The sequence below is a fragment of the Saccostrea echinata genome, unplaced genomic scaffold, assembly GCF_033153115.1.
Source record: "Saccostrea echinata isolate AGI-Se365-2 ecotype Australia unplaced genomic scaffold, CSIRO_AGI_Sech_v1 ptg000029l, whole genome shotgun sequence".
NCBI lineage: Eukaryota > Metazoa > Mollusca > Bivalvia > Ostreida > Ostreidae > Saccostrea > Saccostrea echinata.
The window spans coordinates 34,913,181-34,937,024 of record NW_026889778.1 but is presented as its reverse complement, the minus strand read 5'-3'; the positions used below and the strand labels follow the sequence as shown (position 1 = coordinate 34,937,024).

The 23,844-nt window shown below is 32.9% G+C and overlaps 1 protein-coding gene across 1 annotated transcript; it reads right to left on the bottom strand.

Annotated features, from left to right (window-relative positions):
* Positions 1-1,085: 1,085 nt before the first annotated feature.
* LOC133195866 (histone-lysine N-methyltransferase SUV39H2-like) lies at positions 1,086-22,358 on the bottom strand. The gene is made up of 6 exons (XM_061331834.1): positions 22,093-22,358; positions 12,587-12,666; positions 11,432-12,292; positions 11,002-11,154; positions 4,146-4,275; positions 1,086-3,684 (listed from the first exon to the last, which is right to left on the bottom strand). The coding sequence occupies exons 1-6, from the start codon at positions 22,277-22,279 to the stop codon at positions 3,236-3,238; spliced, it is 1,860 nt and encodes a 619-aa protein (XP_061187818.1). The 5' UTR covers positions 22,280-22,358; the 3' UTR covers positions 1,086-3,235.
* Between the last annotated feature and the right edge of the window lie 1,486 nt (positions 22,359-23,844).

Sequence of the window (23,844 nt, the reverse complement as noted above, 5' to 3'; positions counted from 1 at the left end):
GGATATCCTAAAGTCAAATGCTGACTGGCGTTTTTCATACTAATTGTTAGGCCATTGTTTACACATTGTCTACGGATTTTTCCGTTTTCCCGATCATGACAAGGAGCACACAGCGGGTGTGACCGGTCAGCAGGGGATGCTTACTCCACCATGGCACCTGATCCCACCTCTGATGATTTTAGAGGTCCATGTTTGCTCTGCTCTCGATTTGTATAGTTTCAATGGACTTTAGAGTTTGATTTCTGTTCGTTATCTCCATTTTGGATGAAATAATTATGAACAAAACTTTTCTGAAGAAAATTTTCTAGGCAAAACTTTAGTGTTATTAAAAAAAATATGGTATATTCTTGGGGTTTGAACCCTTGCAATAAGAATCTTACGTATCCTTCAATACGAGACTGCTATGCTACACAACTCCTGATGAATAGTGGCATTTATTAAATTTTTTATATGACCCTTTACTAACTGGACTTCAGTATTTCTCAGGCAAATGCGAAAGTTGCATCAAAAAAGTGCCTTTTTAAGGTATAGTGGGTCTTTGCTCCAAAAACCAAAAAATGTATATTTTTACGCAAACTTTGAGGATAAACTTTCAAACAAATGGAGCAAAGATCGACTTACATCAAAAAAGTTGTGTTAAGAGTATGAGAAAATTGTCTTTTTTACCCTGTTTAGTGTGTATATGCTATTTCATATGCAAATAATTTCAATTTTTGCAAATTTTGGAGATTTTACATATACTTAAATGTTAGATGAAATATCAATGAAAATTTTGTTATAATTGAAATTAATTTTTCCCCTTCATATTTATTGCACTACAGGCATTTTGCTCACTTTCGCCCATCTTTAAAATGCCCATCTTCTTTAAAATTGAAAGCAAAACTGCAAAGAAACTGTGTTCAGGCCCCTTTCACCTTTTCGTTTAATTTTAGAACTCAATTTGGGCTACTCAAAATTTCAATGTATTATCAATCTACCAAGTGTGCTGATACAGAATTCCATTACAATTATTATTAAAATAAGTACATCTCAAAAAAAAAGAAGGTTTTTCTTCTTATGTATGACAATTTATTCAAAACATCATACACACTTGAAAATTTATTCAGAACATCATACACATTTGCAAAATCATGAAAATAACTTAAACATGTGTTCTTTAAATACATTCAAACATCTAAATCTCATTATCTGTTGCTTCAATTTAATATCTCAAAATTTATCTAATGACATTAAAAATTTTTGCACTTCTTTAGAAGATGTAAAATTGATCATTAGTGACATGACTTTCAAAGTAAAAATTCTATATACAATAAAATAGTTTTATGTAATTATTTCCCCCCTTCTTTTTCAGAATAACAGCATATTCTTCTTCTTATTAAAAGAAGCCTCAAAATTATGAAGTTTCAGCTAAAAATATTTCATGCTCCAATTCAGCTTAAATGATATAATGAGTACATATAACATAAAGAAGTTTACAGATATTTGATTTTATATACAAGACCTACCATTAGGAAATTCATACATATTTGGATGAGCAATACTTAGTGCTATGTGTAACTTCCCTGCCATTGAAAACATGATCACATGAAAAAATATACAGGACAAAACAAAAATAACATAAATATTTTAAAAGAGCATGATAAATGTGGGTCATCATGTTATTCAAACAATTGTATGGTTATGAATATCATAAATGCAAAAAAGATGTGAAAATATCCTAAATTTGCATTTATGTGCTCGACTCACAAAAAAAAGTTTCTTTGTTTTCATCCCAGCTGCTCCTATGAAACAAATTTACAAATACATACAGGTAACTCTCGATACCTCGAAGTCCGCGGGACCGAGGAAAAACTTCGAGATCAAGAGTTCGAGTTTTCAAGAGTCCGGAATTTTCCGGGTTTGTTGACAGGTTTTAAGATTAGTCTTACGGGATGTAATGATTTTCATGCAGTGCTTACCTTTGACACGTGGTTGATATAAAACAACGATATTTTTCCGTAATTTAGATGAATATTTCATTAAACTGAGTGGTGCAAAAAATGTAAATCGTCATTTCATGTATATTTAATTCTTTGTACATGTTGTAATACGGACATCATACTACGCATTCGTTACATGAAAACGACATTTTACCGCGTCACATACATACATGTAGCATTGACTATAAATTCCATATTTACATGATCATTGAACGCAGTTCTGTAAGTATTTGTCCAACAATAGTCATCATATTGACATTGAGGCTGTTTATGATTTTTCATATTTCATTTAACTTTGACACTGACTCGAAATAAAAATTAAATTAATGTTTCGTCTTGTAATCAATTACTACAATGTACTTTTCACTGACATTCCGTCTCTGAATCATCGTAAGACAGTCGATGATAATTATTTTAATAGCATATAGGTAAAAATGATTAATTATAAATCAATTATCATCTTGCTGCATAAGTGTCACCTGAATAAACATCCCGTTCCTCGAGACCCGCGTCTTCTGCCTGGGGCCATTTAAATGTCCAGGTAAAGGTGCTAATTATATAACCTTGTATACACATAGTCACTTCGAGCTATCGAGGGTAAAATCTAATAGGATATGCATAGCGGGACTGAATTTTGACTTCGAGGGATCAAGGGTTTCGAGAGATCAAGAGTTCGAGAAATCAAGAGTAAATTTGCTTAGTTATATAGGGGAAAAATTCGGGACCGGAGACTCACTTCAAGCGATCAAGAACTTCGAGAGATCGAAGTTCGAGCCATCAAGAGTTACCTGTATTTGCAAAAACTGACACACATTTAAACACAGTGGAATTACTCAATTTTGACACACAGTATCAAATCTTATCATTTTTATTGTATTATCTTTCATAAGAATTTGAGATCATTATGAATTTTCAGGATATATATAAATATTTCTTACTGCAATTAAATGAAGAAATTCCCGTAATCTACACTTTTACCACTTTTTCCCCAACACTGTACATATATTTACAAATTGTCTGAAATTAATGATGCTAATATGCTGTTAATATTGGCACATAATAATTATCTTCTTGCACTTCTCAATGTTTGAACACATTATGGGCACCATTCTGAAAATTCCACAAAATAAGGATTTTTCAATCACACATTCAGACAGAAATACATTCTTTTCCAAGGCTCCAAAAAAAGGAACCAGTAAATAAAAATACCATAATAGAAATGACTATAAGAAGGACTAATAAAAGGACTAAGAAAATCAAAACAAGTATTTTCTACAGTTCTTGGCCCCACACTGACAGACAATCTTGTACTGATCAGTAACAGACTTGGGCAGGAGTTTTTCTGGTGTTTTCTTCATCACTGGAGCCAAGGGGCTCCCAGCATTACCAGTTGGAGCATCCCCAGTGGCAGCCATCTCTGTTTCAGGTGACTTTGTTTCTCCTCCCTTGACATCCATCCCTTCTGCCCTTTGTTCACCTCCACTGGATTCTTTCTCATCTGCAGTTTCACATTCGGTTTCCGTTTCCCCTGTGGTGTCAGAGCCCTGTGAATCTTCTGCTGTGTCTTCATCCTCTGTAGCAGTGTTCTCATCATTTACCAGGCTACTGGACATCTCCAAGGACTGGGCACTGGAGGCTTGTAATAACTTGGCCTGCTTAGTGATGTCCACATCATCTAGTGTAGGAGCTTGGTTAGTGGTGTCTCCTACAAATAAGTGTATCTTGAACGTACCTCATTCAATATTACAACTTCAAATGAAATTTCAAATTAAGATTCATAATAAATACATGTAAGTGGTTTTCTGTGTGTTTGTGTAGTTTGTTTTGTATTGTTTTGTTTTTTTTTAGTTTTGTTTTAACTATAAACAGAAGGTGTATACTAAAGAACAAAAATTTTCTGTTTGCTACATGCACAAATTCTCACTTTAAACTTCTTAAAAATAATACAGTTAATGTAATAAACATATTTTACTTTTGTACCACTATGGCATTTTTCTCTAGTGCAGTGTCAAAATTTTTCAGGTACTTTTAAGACTTTCTACTTTGTATCTTTGTATTAATTTATTACCGAAATCTCCAAAACTTCACTGATTTGATAAGTGCTTCAAGTTCCATATTCTTCTTAATATTTTAATCAAACTTAATCATGCCTTGCATATAACTCACCAGTCATCATATAATCAAAAGTGAGTTCCTCTCCTTTTTCTATGTCCCTTTTGGAGAACAAAGCAATGCGAGGCAGGCGGGGATCTAGAGTATTTATCCACACAGCAAACACTTCTAAGTTGGGATCACACTACAGGTATATAACATGATAAATAAAATAAAAATAGAACCAAAACATAGGTAATCAAAGAGTTCAGCTCTACGGATATTGTCTTTGCTATGTACAATGTACGTCAATATGTAATATCAATATATACATGTAGGTAATAACTATCTGTTTCACCTTGGTTGTTCTAGCTAAATCATAGGCACAACTTCAGTTTTAGTCATTTTTATGGTTTTGCCCTAGGGGCTAAAAAGTTCACATCTCTTAAATTTGCTTATAATGTTTTATCCTAATTTGCTAAAACTGATATATGTTTTACAAAGAAGAAGCTGAAAATATTCAAAATATCAGACCAAATACTAGTCTCATTCATTCAACTATTTCCTTGCTGTAAAAAGAAACCAAATGAATACAAATTTCAATTGTAAAAAATGGGTTTAGGATTTTTTTTCTTTGTGGTAAAAGAAAGGTAGATTCCATTGACAATTTAAAAATATCATGTTATGCATAAATAGGAACAGAATTAGAATATATATGTCCATAAAACAAGAATGGTACTGCAACCTGAAAAGAAATGGACCTTGCTTCTTAAACAATCAACAATGGCTATTTTCATTCTTATGTCGATACGATATATCCTGGTGAACTTGAGATAAAAGATACCACAGAGTCGGACACATCTGTTTCATATTTGGATATTTTACTTGAAAAAGACGTTAATGGTAATCTAACAACCAAGCTTTATGATAAACGTGATGACTTTAACTTTTCAATCGTCAACTTCCCTTACTTATGCAGCAATATACCTTCATCACCTGCATACGGGGTATATATCTCTCAGTTGATTCGAGCATGCTCTACATATGTACAATTTCTAAAACGAGGTAAATTATTTTAGGAATGACTCTAATTCTTGGCCAAATTATTCGAGTATAACCTGGTTTGGGTCAGTTTACGCTTTATAATCCGCGAAGCGGATTATAAAACAGGGTAAACTGACCCAAACCAGGTTATACTCGAATAATTTGGCCAAGAATTAGAGTCATTCCTTATAATTTAATTCTAAATCATTAAACAACTGTTGGTGTAAAATTTCGTAGCTTTTTATTAGTTCAAATTTGCCGCTCAATAATACAACCCTAGTAACGGAAGTGATGGGAAGCGAGGGGAGGTAAAAACTGATACATAGTCCTAGCAGCCATGTTGTTTGTTTACATGTGGTAAGATCCAAGTTACTGTTTGAAGTCAAAGGTACATTTATTAAATCTGGAATTTCCATGAATCCCGAGGACTGCAAATGAGAGGATTGCATGGATACAGACGATTCAGCTGGTTGTCAGGGGGGTGTGTCCCCATACCAAACCAGGTTATACAGAAATAATTTGTGTTCCTTTTTGGATATTAACCAATCAGAGGCTAGAATACAAACAAAATTAAATTATTGACAAATAAGTTGATGAAACAAGAATATCTGCTGTCTCGTTTAAAGTCATCATTTCGTAAGTTCTTTGGTCGATACAATGACCTTGTCAGCAAATACAATTTATCATTGAGTCAAATGCGGACTGACGTTTTTCATACTAATTGTTAGGCCATTATTTACACACTGAATTGTCGACGGATTTTTCCTTTATTTCCCGATCATGACAAGGAGCACACGGCGGGTGTGACCGGTCGGCAGGGGATGCTCACTCCTCCATGGCACCTGATCCCACCTCTGATGTTTGGAGGTCCGTGTTTGCTCTGCTCCTATTTTGTATTGTATAATGGACTTTTGAGCTTGAATACTGTTCGTTATCTCCATATATTTCTTTAGTCTGAGCTTGTAGTAAAATATATGAGAAGGCGTAACTTTCATATTTTACATATATAGAACTGAAACCTTTAGTACAGATGTCTTTTGTAGCATGGTATGTAGTATTGATTCATCCTATCTATCTAACAGCTAAATGAAGTTTCATTGTATCAAGTTTATTCTAACATATAGCAATTTTTGATATACATATGTTCTCTTTTTTAAGTAGGTATGGATGAAATCCTCTTTTCTAGAGATTTATCTGTGTAAGGAGTTTTATAAAATAATCCTTTATGGGGTTAATTAAAATGGAATCCACGATGAGAAGCAAAATAAGAGGCAAAATTTTAGTTCAAAGACATTGGTTTAGGTCAGAAAGTTGTGACAAAGTTGGATTGTTTTCAACAGTGTATGAAATTTGATGAAAATTATTGAAGAACCTTTTATAATCTAAGTAACCACAAAATGAAGGAATAGTGAGGTCAAGGGTGTACAGACAATCGAGGGCCCTGTCAAAAGAAAGTTCAAGTCAAGAAAATAATGAAACATTTGAATTACTCTCATCAGTAAGTATGCTTGTATGAGAGTTTAGTTAAAAAAATCTTCAAAAGTGAAGAAAAAGGACATAGGAAGGCTTATAATAATAAGGAACGTCAAGGGTAGAAAATTTTGACAGAGCTGAATTGCTCACACTAAAATTTAACTTTTTAAGGATTGCTCTGTCCAATTTATACCAATGTATGAAGTTTGATGAAAATATCTTGAACAGTTTCTTGAAACTTTTGTAAACACAAAATGAAGAATAGGTCAAGGTCATTGGGAAGATTAAGGTTAGAAAATTATGACACAGTTGAATAACTTTCATTGGTTAATTTCAATGCATGGAGTTTGATAAAAATATCTTGAATACATTATTTGTAACTAAGCTAAAAGCAAAATGAGGAATAAGAAAGGTCAATATCAAAGGAAAGATCTAGAAAAGAAAATTATGATACAGTTGAATACCTCTTATCAATATGTATTGGTATATGAATTTGATGAAAATATCTTGGTCAGTGTCTTTGAGATTGAGCTAATTGGAAAGTGTGTCTGATGGACAAACTGGATGGCAGACCAGAAAAATATTACATACCCTGGCCTAGGGCTGTATCAAAATATCGATACGAATCAATATTCAAGAATGTATCATATCGAAAAAATAACTTCCAATACGTATCGGTCAGGCAGAATTTCTTATAATTCTGTGAAAAAGTTAGGAATTTCATTCACCAAGGTTATATTTTCACTGTTTTGAATTAAATTGACCAATAATGATATATTCATGAATGAGATAGCACATCTCGGAGAATTTTACAAAATACACAGACAACTTTATTTTCACATGTTGATTTTACAGCCGTTAACTTTGAATTTGAAGTGTAATTTGTAATGACAATGAGACAAGAGCTTCGAAATAGGTTATAAAACAATTAGTTTTTATAAAATTTATGCATTAAATGATTTATAAGGCTTTTTTATAGAACTTGCTAAAGAATCCAATATATTGCATTATAAAATATTGTATCGTATTGTATCAAATGTTTTTGCTCAATACACAGCCCTATGGCCTGGCCATATTCATTTTAAGGCCATAAAAGTTTTAGAAAGGTACTAAATTGTTTAATTCTTTTAATGTGATAAAATAACTTAAGAAGGTTGGATCCTGCTATCAAAAGTATTGAGAATTTTTTATCAAGTATATTTTAAGAATCTACACACATAGCTCAACTAAAAATCAAAACAAAAAATGGGGGTGCTTCTTTAATAATATGACCTTTTTGCACACGTTTAACACATATTAAATCAATTTTTCAAAGTTATTCGACTAAAATATTTTATCCAAATGAATTATAGGAACAAACAAAGTCTTTTTTTCATCTTGAATAGTCACAAGATTTGTGACAACAAAAAAGTTTCAAACTACTCCACATAGTCAATTATTTGACCTTTCTGCACTCAAAAATGTCATTTTCTGGAATCAAAAATTCATCAAGCAATACAATCAGATGAGAGTAATGACATTTTCTGAATTTAAGCAGAATGGTTAAAATTATGTTATATATTCAGAAAATTAAAAGTGGGGGTCTGTGATGTTGATTTTTATGATTACTTTTAAAAATAGTGTTAACTTTAAGCTTAAATTGGGCTTTATTTCGGGACATTTACAATATATTTGCTATATTTATCAAACATGATGATAGAATTCATGGAAGTTGATATAATATATAATTTAGGACCAGCATAAAACATTTCACTGCACAAAATAACTCCATGTGCAGGCTGCATGTAAAAATAGGAATCCAAACTTAACAATATTGTAAATACTTTGAAAGAGAAAATTGATAATTTTCTTCTAAAAAAAACCCTTCCGCCACAAAATATAGTTCCTCACTTAATGCTTTTGGTATGGAATTTAATCATGGGGTTTTAATTGAATATAGTTTTAACTAGAAAACTGACCAGTCAGCAAGGGCCCCGCCGAGGGGTAGAAATATAAGAGTGCAGCTTACAGAATAAGAATTTTAATTGATTACAAAAATTTAAAAATATATGAAGAAGAATATGCAATAACAACTGTATTTATAAAATTAGAATTTCACGATAATTCCTAAATATCCAACAACCTGTAAAGAGTATCCCTGTATTTACATAAGGCAGTAAAAAATATCATCTCTATAATAACTCAATTAAATGTATATTCAAACAAGAATAAAGCATGTGTTTTCAAATATCACCCAGACTTGACCTTAACTTCAAAACAAACATCAGTTGCAGACAAAGGTTAATTTATCTTAAAGTGACAAATAAAGATAAGTCTGGAAAATTTTCTGCCCAAGACAATTAATTCCAAGGGATAAATTGTACTGCTCTCTTATCCTTTTCTTCCAAGTTTACAATAAGAACTCTCTCAGTAATGATAGAATGAGTTTATTATTGGACTACCAGTTATAATTGATAGTATTCTTGAATTTACAACGGCAGCCAAAAAAAAAAAAGAATAAATAAATAAAACTAGAAATCTGACCAGTCAGCAAGGGCCCCGCCGTGGGGTAGAAATATAAGGGTGCAGATAAGGGGAGGGGAATTTTACTTGATTACAAAAATTTAAAAATATATAAAGAAGAATAAGCAACAGCATTTGCTAAATATCCAACAACCTGTAAATAGTTTCCTTGTATTAACATAACGCAGTAAAAAACATCATATCTATATTTACTCAATTAAATGTATATTTAAAGAAGAATGAAGCATGTGTTTTCTAAAATGCCAGCCTTCAGTGAATGCAAATATCACCCAGGTTTGACCTTAACTTCAAAACAAACATCAGATGCTGATAAAGGTGTTAATCAAACTTAAAGTGACAGAAAGATAACTCTCTAAATTTTTCTGCAAGTAGCAAGATAATCAAACCCAGGGGATTAATTATACTGCTCTCTCTCTCAACCTTTTCTTCTAAGTTTACAATAAGAACCTTTTCAGCAATGATAGAATGAGGTTATTATCTGAATACCTGTTAAAATAAATAGTATGCCTGAATTTACATAAGGCAGAAAAAAAGAAAGAAAAAAAAATAAAATAATAATAAAAAAGATATCTTTATCTATATCTTGTTGTTAGAATTCAATAAAATTACAGCTCATTGTGTATTTTACCAAAATAAAGTATGAACATTATTTAAATCCACATTTCAGAGAATGTAACATCATTCAGAATTGACCTTAACTTCAAAACAAACTTCATTTGCAAAAGAAGTGTTAATTAATCTCAATGTGGCAGATAAAGATAAATGCTTTGGATTTTCTTCAAGAGGAAAGTTAATTAATCCCAAGAGACTCCTTGCAGCCTTTCCTAGTTTACAATAGGAACATTCTCAGCAGTTATCTCTCTTTGCCATTCACTCTTATATAAAGTAATGGAATCTACCCCACCACCCCAGCTCCAAACTGGATGACACAGAGAACCAAACTTAGCACCAAAATATGTCTTACTGCCTATTCAACCAACATACAAAATTTGAAGTTAATTGGTCAACCCTAAAAAAAAGTTATTAGAAAAAAAACAGAAAATTTGTGGACGGAAGAATGACAGATGGACAGACAGACGGACAGACAGATGGACAGACAGACAGAGTGATTACTATAGGGCACCCGCAAATCCTTGCGGTGCCCTAATAAATAAATAAAAACAAAAAAAATATTAAAAAACATATCTTTATGTATATGTTGTTTTTAGAATTCAATAAAATCATTAACTCATTGTATATTTTACCAATATAAAGTATGAACATTATTTAAATCCACATTTCAGAGAATGTAAACATTATTCAGAATTGACCTTAACTTCAAAATAAACTTCATTTGCAAACAGAGGTGTTAATTAATCTCAATTTGACAGAAACAGGTAATGCTTTGGATTTTCTTCAAGAGAAAAGTTAATTAATCCCATGGGACTAGTTGCAGCTTTCATAGTTTACAATTGGAACATTCTCAGCAGTTATCTCTCTTTGCCCTGGCATTCATTCTAATGTAAAGTTAAGGAATCTACCTCACCACCCCAGCTCCAAACTGGATGACATAGAGAACCAAACTTAGCATCAAAATATGTCTTACTGCCTCTTCAACCAACATACCAAATTTGAACTTAATTGGTCAACTACAAAAAAAGTTATTAGAAAAAAACAGAAAATTTGTGGACGGAAGAATGACAGACGGACAGAGACAGACAGACGGACAGACAGAAGAGTGATTATTACAGGGCACCTGCAAATCCTTGCGGGGCCCTAATTAGCATTGTAGAATCTAAATTTATTGTAGGAACTAAAACTATGCAGAAATTTTTAAATAGAGGTCAAGACAAAAATCTGCTCAAAAGCTCAGGAATGAACATCTTTAAAAAGTATGATCAAAAAGACTTACTGAATGATTGATGAAATGAGACACATTTCCATAGTAGCCAGCATCCACTGTGAAGGGGCAGTCTCCTGGGTTGTAATCAAGATCAAAGAGGTAGGTCCTACCAACAGCATCATACTGCTTACCTCGACGTTCAGCTTCCTTGTCTGTGATCACCTGCAAAACACGACAGTTGCCAATAGCTAACCTTAGTGTATCTGGTCACATATCACAGCAGAAATGCTCAGTAGGATATTTAACACCTTTAAAGCAATTTATAAGTTGATCAAAACTTTTATTGATGTAATAGCAGTACTTTTTCACGTAAGTATTTATTGTTTCATGATTCATGAATTTAACAATGTTCATATCTAAAAACTTTTTAGATGACATTTTGTTTGCAATTGTAAATGACAATTTGTTGAAGACCATCAAAAATAAGTTTTAATCTTACTTCACCAACATATTCTACGACAAAGGATCCTTCTTTTATTTTCTGCAGAGTCTTGACTCCCCAGCCTCTGCCATTGGCAGTGCGGAACAGACACACCTTGAACTTCCTTCCTTGCTGCACCACTCTATTTGGACAATCCGGCCCACATTTACATCTCTTATTACATTCATATATAGGTGTCCCTCGTACAACTCTTAGTCTTTTCTTCTTATAATATGCGAAGGTTGAACCACACTGTGTAGGGCAGCATGTTTTTTGACTGCTGTGGCAGTCCTCACATTCACACCCTACGATTGGGTCATCAGGAATTGTGATTCCCTCACCTGAACGGTAGTCGTTTATATAAACAAAGTTTTCAGGTGGCCCTTCCAGGTCTACTAGATTTTCTACAACAATCCCTGCAGGGTCAGTATTGATTCCATTCAAATGTCTTTCCCAGTCTTTTAAGGCTCTCTGTACTTCAACTCTCTTCTGTTTGTAGAATTTGGACCTTGGATTCAGCTGTTTCATTCCTGGAGCTGCTGCTCTGCGTGGTATAAATCTAGACTCTCCATAATTCCCATTTATTCCTCTATATACTGGCCTCTTTCCTTTTTTCGTGGGACTAGATAATGACATGAGTCCTATTGGTGACAACGTGTCTCTGACAGGAGCTAGCTTGTGGAAGATTTCATCTACTCGATTACGCTTAGGATTTGGAGCAAGATCATCTTCTGCATCAACAATTCTACGTTTTCTTCCTTTGGCCTGGAATTCTTTAAACTCTACCAATAAATCTTCACATGACAAATTGTCTTTGGGCTCCCAGGAATTATATGCATTGCTCCAACCTTTCCATTTAATGAGGTAGAAATCTTTGCCCTGAAGCAAGAGAACAGCCCTTGACAAAACAACACTTATAAGAAAAAAATGAAACAATTAAAAACAAAGTTATGAAATAATCAAAAATATATCCTGTATCATTGGAAAAAACAAGATGTTTCTGATAAGACTGTAGCTCTACTGGACTGCAGTTATGATGGTAGAAAAGAAAAGAACACCACGAATTAAATGACTCCAAGGTTTGAGAGAGGAGCATACCAAAAATATATATTACAGCTATCATTTCATGTTTTAAGTTAACTCTATCAGTGGTGAAAGAAACTGAAACCTCACCTCCTCTTCCACATGATCAAGGATTCTCTCCACTTCCCAGTTATCATCATCATCCCATTTTATCTCTCCTTTCTCTACCACTGAATAAACATAAAGACACATTTGCTATGTAATAAAAGATGTACAAAAATAAGATTCAGAGCATTTACAATGTCTCATAATCAACAAGTGTCTGAACTAAGTTTCTGTGCCGTAAGGCAATAGAGAATTTAACCTTTTCAAAATGTTTTGCACTTTTAAAAATTTTTTCATCTACACATTTTTCTTTTTTTTTTATGTCTTCCTTATCAGGGACTTATAATAGTATTTAAGTTGGGGGGAGGGGGGGGGGGGGGGACAACCCTGCATAAACCACTTACTGTATAATTTTGGCACAAAATGGTTCAAGCATGAAGTTAACTGCTGATTATCAGACATATTTTCAGAAGGTAATTTAAATTTCTCTATTGCAAACTGCATAACTATTTGGCCGAATGTTATAGTTATTTTTTACAGTGACTAACATATAGTAGCCATCTTTGTGCGAGACCTAGAATGGGCCGAAATTAAAATAATCGCTAAATGCAAGTGAAAAAAAAATTAAAACTGAGTCCATCCTTAAAAAAATGTTTCTTTGCGGTAACCCCACCAATTCACCAAAATCCACCCAACTCAATTTTTATTTTTACCTATTCAAGGTATATATTTTTTTTTTTTACAAGCATATCTACTTTCTGTTTTTATCCGATCCTTTTTTATCTGATGTCTCAATTATACAGATGCTTGTTTTTTCTCTACAATTATTAAAAGCATTTTAATGATCAGGATAAACCTGTTTAAAAATGGTGACGACAAGGCCGCGGGAAACACATCATTATGATCACATTGTCACTTGCGTTTACAACGAAGCTAGGAGGAATTGGGGCGTAATTGTCACACTGTGCTTAAAACATTGCCAGGATTTCAAGAGAAAGATATTAAGGTTTTAGTCGTCTTGAATTTTTTGTCCACTATCTTTTTAATAAACACATTAGAGGGGAAAGGTGTAATATATTTTCCATGTAGATTCTAGTTTTTCACTGCAGCAATTCTCAGAATCTCAATGGGAATCAACATTGGGTCGTATTTTCTAACTATAAACATAAGCAATACACCTGGTAAATGACCACAGATGTTTAGTTCTGGATACAAGTTATTTTCTTTCCATTTAACTGAATACATATTACATAAATGCTCTTTTAGCCCCTTCATGGTAACTGCGGTACTTCTCTTTTGCAGGGCAAAATAATAACGTTTGGCAAAGTTTTTGTTGAGAGATAATTAAATAACGTTTATTTAACAATTACTTTTACGTCATATTTCACCAAACTATATCATTTTGCCTGCAAAAGAGCAGTACCGCAGTTACCGTGAAACGGTCTATTGTACAATTTTAGTAAACAAATAGAGAAGGGTGAGAATGATAAGTCCTAAAGATACACACACAAAAAAAAACTTTAACGTTTTTCAGGGTTTGTTTTTTTTTTCTCCCATTATTAGTAGTGCAAAGATTTGTTTTCTTTACAAAGTAATACTTTCTTCTACTTCACATTAATTTAAGTAAAAAAAAAAAAAAAAAGAAACACTCCACTACATGGATTTTAAAAAAAATCAATCATTGAGTATATTAAATATAACTGTCCAAACCCTTTCAATCAATCAATAATAATAATAATAATAAAAAATCAAAAACATTTTTTAAAAAAAGAATTTCTTTTGATATGCTGCACATTCATTTTAAAATAAGAATTTTATTACATATTTGAATATTAATTCACTTTAAAATGGTTTTTAAAAGTATTTCAAATACTGAACGGGAGAAAATGGAGAGAAAGGACAGGGATTGAAATACTAAATGTAGCAGGATGAGCTGAAGAATGCAAGTCCTCCTAAGGTTGCAGTAAAATTTAATTTAAAAAATTGGTGATCTGATCTTTAGATCAAAATTAAACAATAATTAAGACATGAGGTTAAGGTAGACCCTGATGATTGCAGAGACGGGTCATATGCACTTAAACCATTAAGATGTGTGCTCAATTACTCAATTACTTGCAATATAACAGTAATTGTCCAAATGATTCAGTAAGAGTATGCAATTCCTTAAAGTTTAAGAAATCTGGATAATAGGATGCTGGTGTTCAAATTACACCACCTATATTTAAATCATTCTCCATGTTTGTCTCCAAAAAAAATAAAAATAAAAAAAAATAATTAAAAAAAAAAAAATCTACCTACCTACTCACAACTAGAATGACAAGTCGCGTTACTGCTAAAAAACACACACATTTTTTTAAGGATGGCCTGAGATTTAAGTTAGAAGATTGCCTTAGGGAATAAAACAGAACAACAATCTTTTTTTCAGAGTTTGCCAGTTTTTTTGGCATTGGTTTTAAATTTCACACAAACTTTGTTCCCTTTTAGAGTGAACAGACTCTGGGTAAATGAAAATTAGGGCGAACAGTGTCAAGGGCCAATGCGTCTGAGGGAGAACAACTAGTCAGAATAATTGGTGTCTCGGGACAGGCCCTCACCACAGTTTGAATCAAAGAATGACTCCCACATACCTGCAATGTAGCCAAAAAAATTGCAGAATAGCTCTGAAACAATTTTAGAGCAAATAGTTCTTCACGAAAACTTGGTGATCCGAAGACCGAGGCCAGTGAATTTTGATGCTGTGTCATTGAAAATCAAAATTCAAGAAGTCTGATGGGCTTGTAGATTCTCAAAGTCATACACAGTCAAAATATATTTAAACTATCTTGCTTGCATAAATCTTTAATTAATATATTAAATTAAAAAAACAAGCATGTGTTGGTGTATCGAATTATTATACGTAACAGGGACGCATTACGGCATAAATATTAACCCTGGAAGTAACAACCGATAAAAAGGGAACTAACTAGTAACTATTAACAAGTATGTAAAATGTGCAAATATCCTATGAACAACTTACTGAAACGAAAAAGGGCAAAAAATGGCGGCATTTCTAAAGTTGCCATGTATTAAGTTATAATTATGTACAAGGATTAATCTAGGGCATATTTACTACCGATATTCGGTATTTTTCACCCACAGAAAATTTCCGCTGAATATCCCATTTCCCCTTTTGATGAGTAAAAAATTCTCCTTACAATAATAACAAGAGGCCCATGGGCCACATCGCTCACCTGGGTAACTTTGGCCATGCTGTTCTTTACCAGATTCCCCCCCCCCCCCCTTGTAATACCTATTGTGGCCCCGCCCTACCCCGGGGGGTCCTGTTTGAACAATTTAGAATCTACACTACCCAAGGATGTTTCCACATAAGTTTCAGCTTTTCTGGCCCAGTGGTTCTTGAGAAGAAGATTTTTAAAGATTTTTCCTATATATTTCAATGTAAAACTTGGATTCCCTAATGTGGCCCCGCCCTACCCCCGTGGGTCATGATTTTAAAAATTTAGAATCTACACTACCCGAAGATGCTTCCACATAAGTTTCAGCTTTTCTGGCCCAGTGGTTCTTGAGAAGAAGATTGAAGAAGATTTTTACTACATATTTCAATGTAAAACTTGGATTCCCTATTGTGGCCCCGCCCTACCCCCAGGGGTCATGATTTGAACAATTTAGAATCTACACTACCCCAGGATGCTTCCACGTAAGTTTCAGCCTTTCTGGCCTAGTGGTTCTTGAGAAGAAGATTTTTAAAGATTTTTACTATATATTTCAATGTAAAACTTGGATTCCCTATTGTGGTCCTGCCCTACCGCCTGGGGGTCATGATTTGAACATAGTGTTAAATCCAAAGCAAACTAGCATGGCGCGGCGCCATGCCCTTTTCTCTCGGCGCCATGCCCTTTTTTCCAGCGCCATGCCCTTTTTTCCTTGCAAAAATAAATAAATATGCCTAACAGAGGCAAGATGGACTAGCAGCTTTGTTTATTCAGTGCATGCTGATTAGCCCCTTTGTTTATTTAATGCACGCAAAGGTGTGAAGTCAGGACAGGAAATCACTTCTCGCTTGAACGCACACAGCCACCTGGCCAGGTAACATGCCTCAGGCTGTCAGGGGTATATAAGAGATAACACGAGAAAATATCATTTGATTGCATTGATTATGCAAGAATTAGCCCAGTATCACAGATAGATTAATTTGTAAATTAAAATGTTACACATTTTAAATCAGGATCGTTTTTTTTAAATTGAAAGTAGTAAAAAGAGAGTTGATGAAGAAATGTGAAAAATAAAACTGCTGATGAATTAAGACAACTTACAATGTACAGTACCAAAAAAACTGAATATTATATGTGTGAAATGGGCTAGGAAACAACAAAGTATGAATGTTAGTTTCTTTCAACATGTTCAATGATTCTGTGTTCTAACTTTTTGAGTTGACACCCAGAGGCTCAATGTTTCTAAGCCAGAAAAAAAAGTTTTAACCAATTTATATATTATTTCTAGTTTAATTTTTTAGTATGATCACTTTTCACTTGATTTTGTTGGTAGATTATTTTCAAAATAAAGACAATGCCCTCTACATTTATTATCCAAGTAGCCCCCCCCCCCTTGCAATTTTGTTCTGTTATTTACCTCATACACAAATAACAATATCAAAGTAAGGAAAAACTAAACTAAAATAAATTTTGAGCAAGTGACAAAAAAATTCACACCTATTACTTTTTAAGCATAACCTTGATAACCATACTAATTTCTTGATTAAAAAATTTGAATTTAAATTTTGGCAATAATTGCCCTCTCAGTGTGTATTATATGAATTAAGATGACAGATTTATAAATTTTTCTTTTAGATACTTGTATAACTAAAGATTTTAGTATTAAATAATAATTTAAGTACATAAACATGATAAAGAAAATATTTATAATTTCAAAGACGTTAAAAAAGTGCCCTCATGAAAACTTGTCGCTGCATAAAGTGCCCTTTTGATAATTGGATTACCATGCCCTTTTTAGGGTCTGGATTTAACACTAGAACAATTTAGAATCTACACTTCCCCAGGATGCTTCCACATAAGTTTCAGCTTTTCTGGCCTAGTGGTTCTTGAGAAGAAGTTATTTAAAGATTTTTCCAATATATTTCAATGTAAAACTTGGATTCCCTATTGTGGCCCCGCCCTACCCCCGAGGGTCATGATTTGAACAATTTAGAATCTACAATACCCCAGGATGCTTCAGCTCAGGTGAGCTAATAAAACTTATTTATTAGGAAAACGTTGCATTTAATTGTGTTGATGCATGTTAAATCCACTGTGTAACTACGTTCGCCATTACACTGTGTTAATGGAGAGCTTGGGTATCAAACATTATTTGGGGAAAAAAAAACTCCAAGTTTAAACAGCTTGGATAATGGCTTGGGCCAATTTATCTTGTAAAACTCTGTTTTGTGAACTGAAGTTTGCTTTTTTTATTTAAAATAAATCTAAATTTAATAAATAAATAAAAAGAATAACCAATGTTTTGGTTGAACATATGTTGAACACGAAACCTTTTATCAGTTAAGTTTTCATGAACGCATTGTCTAAGTACACTTGAAAGTGAAAGTAAAAGAAAATGGCGAGATCGTGGGAATGAATGCACATAGCCTATGTTTACTACAAAATATGATTGCTGCATTAGACATAAGGCAAAAGGAGTTCAACAGCATGAAGAAATATGCATTTACAAAATAAGTTGTGAATAAATTAAAGTGTCGAAGTGTTTTAACTAAGATATGTAATGTAGAGCGGAAGAAGAAAACAGAATGGAAAAAATACACCTCAATACGCAGATAACATAAGCTTTCAAAACGATGTTTTAATGGATTTTATTGGAAACTTTTATTACGTTGCCATCGGTATTACGATATTTTACCGTGACAAAATAAACATCATAATAACGAGACCGCACTGTATTCATTTTTTCAACAAGGGGGCCAGTAAATTTGGAAAATTCACTGGTCCTACTAGCCAGTAGTTTTGGAAAAGTTTTCGTGAAGACTAAAAATAAGTGGAATTGTATTGAAAATAACCATCGAATTAATCAAAACCATTTTGAAATTTTGGATACCTTTCATGCAAAAAATTAATCCAAATTAATAAAGGTGCAACGATAAACCGTTTGACGGTATATCACGGTATATTTTTCCACGGTTCAATTCACGATACGCTAGACTGATATCGCTGTTCGGTTCAATCGGTCCAGAATTATCCGTTTTATCTCCTTCTTTACTATTTCAAAATGGCTTCCGCGCAAAACGTGAGGTCGCCGATAACGCATTTACGGCAGTTAAACTCATCTCCAGCATCTTACTGACCTCAGATTTGACACGGAGAAGGACTTAATGTGATTATAAGTTACAGATGTTAAGACAAATGATAAACCCTTTAGACCTAAATGTATTCTTTGGTAATACACGATATTCCATCACGTGTGTATTTCAATGAAAATTCGCTGTCTTGTTGACTAAAACGTATTAACATGTGAAATATGACAACTGGTTTTTTTTTACGTAAATAAAAGAATGAATGCCTTCCTTTTTCATTCCAATTTAAAAGGGAGATTATTAGGAAAGGTCCCCTAGTTCCCTGTAAATGTTCATCACTGGTTTAGAATGTTGTCACAACTCCAAAGATCTACCTAAGGCCAAATAAAAAAATATGTGTGGTTCCGGTTACATCTCCAAACAAATTAGGGTAGGTAGGTAGGTTTTTTTTTTTTTTTTTTTTTTTTTTTTTAATATACTAAACATCAAAAATATCATTGAATGTTCTTGAATTAACTATTGGTGATATTGGTGAGATAATACTATTGCTTCCCTTCAAGTGGTGACATTTGTAACTGACAAAACACTTGTACTACGTGTTGAAACCATGTTGTCAAAGAAGGCCACCATTGCTGAAACTAAAGCTAATACTGGAGCCAATGAGGGAAATTGGGGAAAATTCCGGAAATTTGAAAATTGTCAAAAAAAAGTTTAGGGTCGGGGGTATAAAATAGGGACGGTCGGGTAACCGGAACCACACATATTTTTTTATTTGGCCTAACAATCCAATTCAAGTTTACAAAATGTTATTTTAATTATTATTAAAAAATTATGAACATTTTGTATAACCCTGTCAAGTTAAAAAAAAGTATGATGACAAACTTGAAAGACTTTTTTAACCTTGTCATGTATCGTGATACGTATCGTATCGTGAACTGAATACCATGACACGTATCGTATCGTGAGGTTAGTGTATCGTTGCACCCCTACAAATTAAAGACTTCAACATTTTTTCTTATTTTTACTCATTTCAAATTTACACACCATGATGACATTTCAGAACTCTCTGGATTGTTCATAGTGTATGCACTGAGTTATAGTTATCTCCCTGTTTTCTTTGCTACATTGCCAATACATGGAAGGCATTCTATCATTTAACCGGGTCCATAGGACATTTACCATTTTAACAATAGACAAATTTCACATTCTTAAGAGTTATCTTCCTTTGTCGGCGTAACACTCATTTTTGTCACTATATCCTTTGTAACTTACCTGTAAATATTTCCAACCTTCAAACGGAATCGGACAATTTTGACCTGTTCCTGAATTGCCTTAGTATGGGGCAACATGAAAAACATAATGAACATACTCAAACATACTTAATTTGCGACTATAAGTTGGTAATGTTATAGAGGGAAAACACGTCTTATGCCAGTTGACCCCAAATTGACCCCGCAAAGGGAAATAACTTACATAAATGTGTAATTCGTCTATTGAGAATGTGACTAAAATGGGTAGTAAAACACGGGCAGGGCTGGAAATTTCGAAACTGAAAACCGGGTTTTCCTTATTACTGTAAAAATACTCATTTATTTCTCATGAAATTTACAGATGTAATTTATTACAACAAAATATACCTTTGATGAGAATAACAAATCCAAATATTACGTTTTTAAATGATTATCACAGATCGTCATTTTCCTGGTGACTAAAATGGGTAGTAAACCCGGTTTACATCTTTTGGTGTTTTGTATTTAATATTGATGAAATTTATTGATGAAAATTAACTTAAAATACCAACAAATTATGACCATTTTATAAATATTTACCAATTGTTGAAAATAAATGCATTGTTTGAATACCCGGAACCGACCAAAACCGGACACGTTTACCCGGAACAAACCTCACATTTCCGAATTTTTTTTTTTTTTTTTTAAATCATAACTCCCACTTAATACCCATGAATTAAGCCAATTTCGCAGATTTTATTAAAGAAGATGGGCGTGTTTGGCATGTGATCTGCAGGAATACAGCGTAAGAAACTTTTACAGTTGTACCAAATGACTCATCTAGCCAATTTTCAAGTTCTTTTTTAGCCAATCAAAATACAATATCGGGAAAATATGTCCCTTTCCTATTTCACAGGAACCTGATACATCAAAAGAATGCTAAAATTTCATGTGACAGAACAATGAAATTTTCACTTTTCAAGTGCACCCAGATTCCTGCCGAATGCCAATCAAAAGCGCCCTCGTTCTTTACCGGTAAAATATTAATCATCAATCTTAATTAAATTAAACACATGATCATATAACTGTATACCAAGCAAGCTGTACAGTGTACAGTCTTTATTTTGTCAATTTATTAAGATAATAAACACCACCATATTAAGTATTCGTATTGGAAAAAAAATCAAGATTTTTGGTGTATTTTTCATTTTTTTCCATTTGTATATTTATTTTGTTTGCATATAGGTTACTATCGTAATACTTTTCTCTGCACTCGGTTATCTGACGGCAATATTTCAGAATATTCCAGTTTCTCCCAGGCAAACGCATCCTGTTTTGACCTGTTCTGGGTATTAAAAAATTGGTGACTATTTTAATTATCGATATTTATTTTTGCAATGGTCATAATATTTAAGTTCTTAAAGTCAATAAACAATAATAAAACACAAAGGAATCCCATTTACTGCGTGCAATTTGCTTTAATCACTAAAATAAATGAACCCGGTTTACTACCCATTTTAGCAACCGGGAAAATGTCAATCGTTAATAATCACTGAAAAATATGATATTTTGAGTTAAAACTCTAACGAAGACAAATTTTGTGGTATTAAATTACATCTGTATATTTCGTGATGAAGAATTAAGTATTATTAGAATAACTGGCAAAAACTCCGTTTTCAGTTTCGAAATTCCAGGCCCAGCCTGGGTTTTGCCACCCATTTTAGTCACACTCGTCTACTGAACATTCTATCAAGAGAACGACCACACATTCAATCACTTCCAGGTACTCTACAGAGCTCTATGGCCATTGGTGATCGAACATGCCTGACCAACACAAAGACTGTGACCCGAAACACCCCCTCATGTATCTTACCATCTCAGCATCCTTTTGATCTAAGAAAAATGTTCATGCACATGTCCAAAATAATGTTATACGTTTAAAATCAGCAGACAGGAACATAACTTTTTTATAAAAATGTTTATTTGTTTACGAAAATGACATTAAATGTATTTTAAAAACTTACATTTGCTAACAAGTTTTTGTGCAACAAATGGTCCAACTTTCTTCAATGTGAGATAGAGCAAATAACGATTGGTGTCCGGAGAAAACTTCAGCTCCTGCTTTTGACAGGTCCTCTGTAAATCTAAAATGTCTGACAGGCATGGTACGCGAGATTCAAATATTTCAATAATATCCATTTTTTCAATCATCGAAATTACTGCAGTCTAAACATTGGAAACTTTTAACCAGAACAACATGTCAACATTCAATGAAGAGCAAAAAATGGCGCGCATTTGAAATATCATTTCCACATCCGGTTGGCTTTCTGATTGGCCAATAATGATTCTACTATTTACATGAAACACAATCTCTTTCACTTTTCTCAGATATATAGTTTGAAACGTCTTATTTACTTGAATATACATCTTAAATGGTTTTGATGGATGCTTTGATATAAAATCATAGCATTGGTAAGGTCATTATGATTTTAAAAAAAATAAACAAATATGGTTCATAAGTCGGGCTCGTAAAACCGAATGCCAGCCGAAGTCAGTTCGACTCAAAGACATTTCGACCCGTAAATGTTATGGCTCAAATACAGGATTATATGAAATAAACATTTCAACCTTTACTTTTTTCAACTTAATTAATATAAATGCGATTTCAATTATGAATTAAATATCTAATAAACGAAAAAAGAAACTACAACGTTTTTATTCATTTATTATATATACCCACACTTTCTAATATAAACCACGATCAACGGTTAATTGTACGTTATATACCAATCATTCCGTTGTTTCGTCACTCTTTAGGGTAAATTTTTAAAAAAAAAAAAAAAAAAAAAAGTTGAACAAACACATAAATATCAACCTGCACTAAAAGATCGGGTTTTGTGAATAAAAAAACTCGGCATGCGTCTTTTGATACTGGCTAAATGCCAATGTCAAGAGTGCAACACTTTTTTGTGACATTTTGAAAATGAATATTTTTTGAAGATCTGTTAAATAAATTATAATGATTTATGATAAAAATAAAGATTTTCGATTCTGATTAAATTCAATATATCTAGCACAGGTACTTGGGTCTTGGTTTATAAATATGTACACATGTACCTTATTGATATGTATAAAAAAAAAAAAAAAAAAAAAGTACTATTTTTTACATATCAATAAGGTACGTACATATTTATAAACCAAGACCCAAGTTCCTGTGATATCTAGCTTTAAATTATGACTGTATAGTAACTTCTGCTTGACCATGCAAGTTATGCATGGTCATGGCTGATGCTGAAACAATGTTATACCATGTCAGGAGTGCAACAGAAAAAAATGTTATGATGCCAAAAAACATTGATTTCAAAAAATCTGTATGACAAGTCAGTTATAAAAAGAATTGTTAAGGTGTTAAGCAATAAAGGTTTTAAATGTTATATGCATCACAAGCTGCACAAATGAGAGTTAAGTATAGTGTTCCCAGAAATTAATGAGAATTTTAAATGATACATTTAATTTAAATGTTGGAGTAATATTATACAATATAATTTATTTCATGACGATACCCCGTACCTTCTAATGATACATGCAGTTTGCATGGGAAATTTCCCCCCTTGTTTTATTTACTTCCAGTTATCTGCTGATGTTAAAAATAACTGCTTTTGATTGTTAAATCTGGTGATATACTTTGTATTGTGTGGTACGAAATATTAAAAAAGAAGAGGAATTCAGATATGGAAAAGAGTTTGTAGGAAACTAACATCCAAAGATCAAAGGAG

Excerpts from the sequence above, each read along its gene's own strand:
- LOC133195866 (XM_061331834.1), bottom strand. The coding sequence starts at position 22,279 with ATGATTGAAAAAATGGATATTATTGAAATATTTGAATCTCGCGTACCA. Across the intron at positions 12,667-22,092 it reads ACAAAAACTTGTTAGCAAAT|TGGTAGAGAAAGGAGAGATA; the intron begins GTAAGTTTTTAA and ends ATGTTTATTCAG. Across the intron at positions 12,293-12,586 it reads TTGATCATGTGGAAGAGGAG|GGCAAAGATTTCTACCTCAT; the intron begins GTGAGGTTTCAG and ends CTCTTGCTTCAG.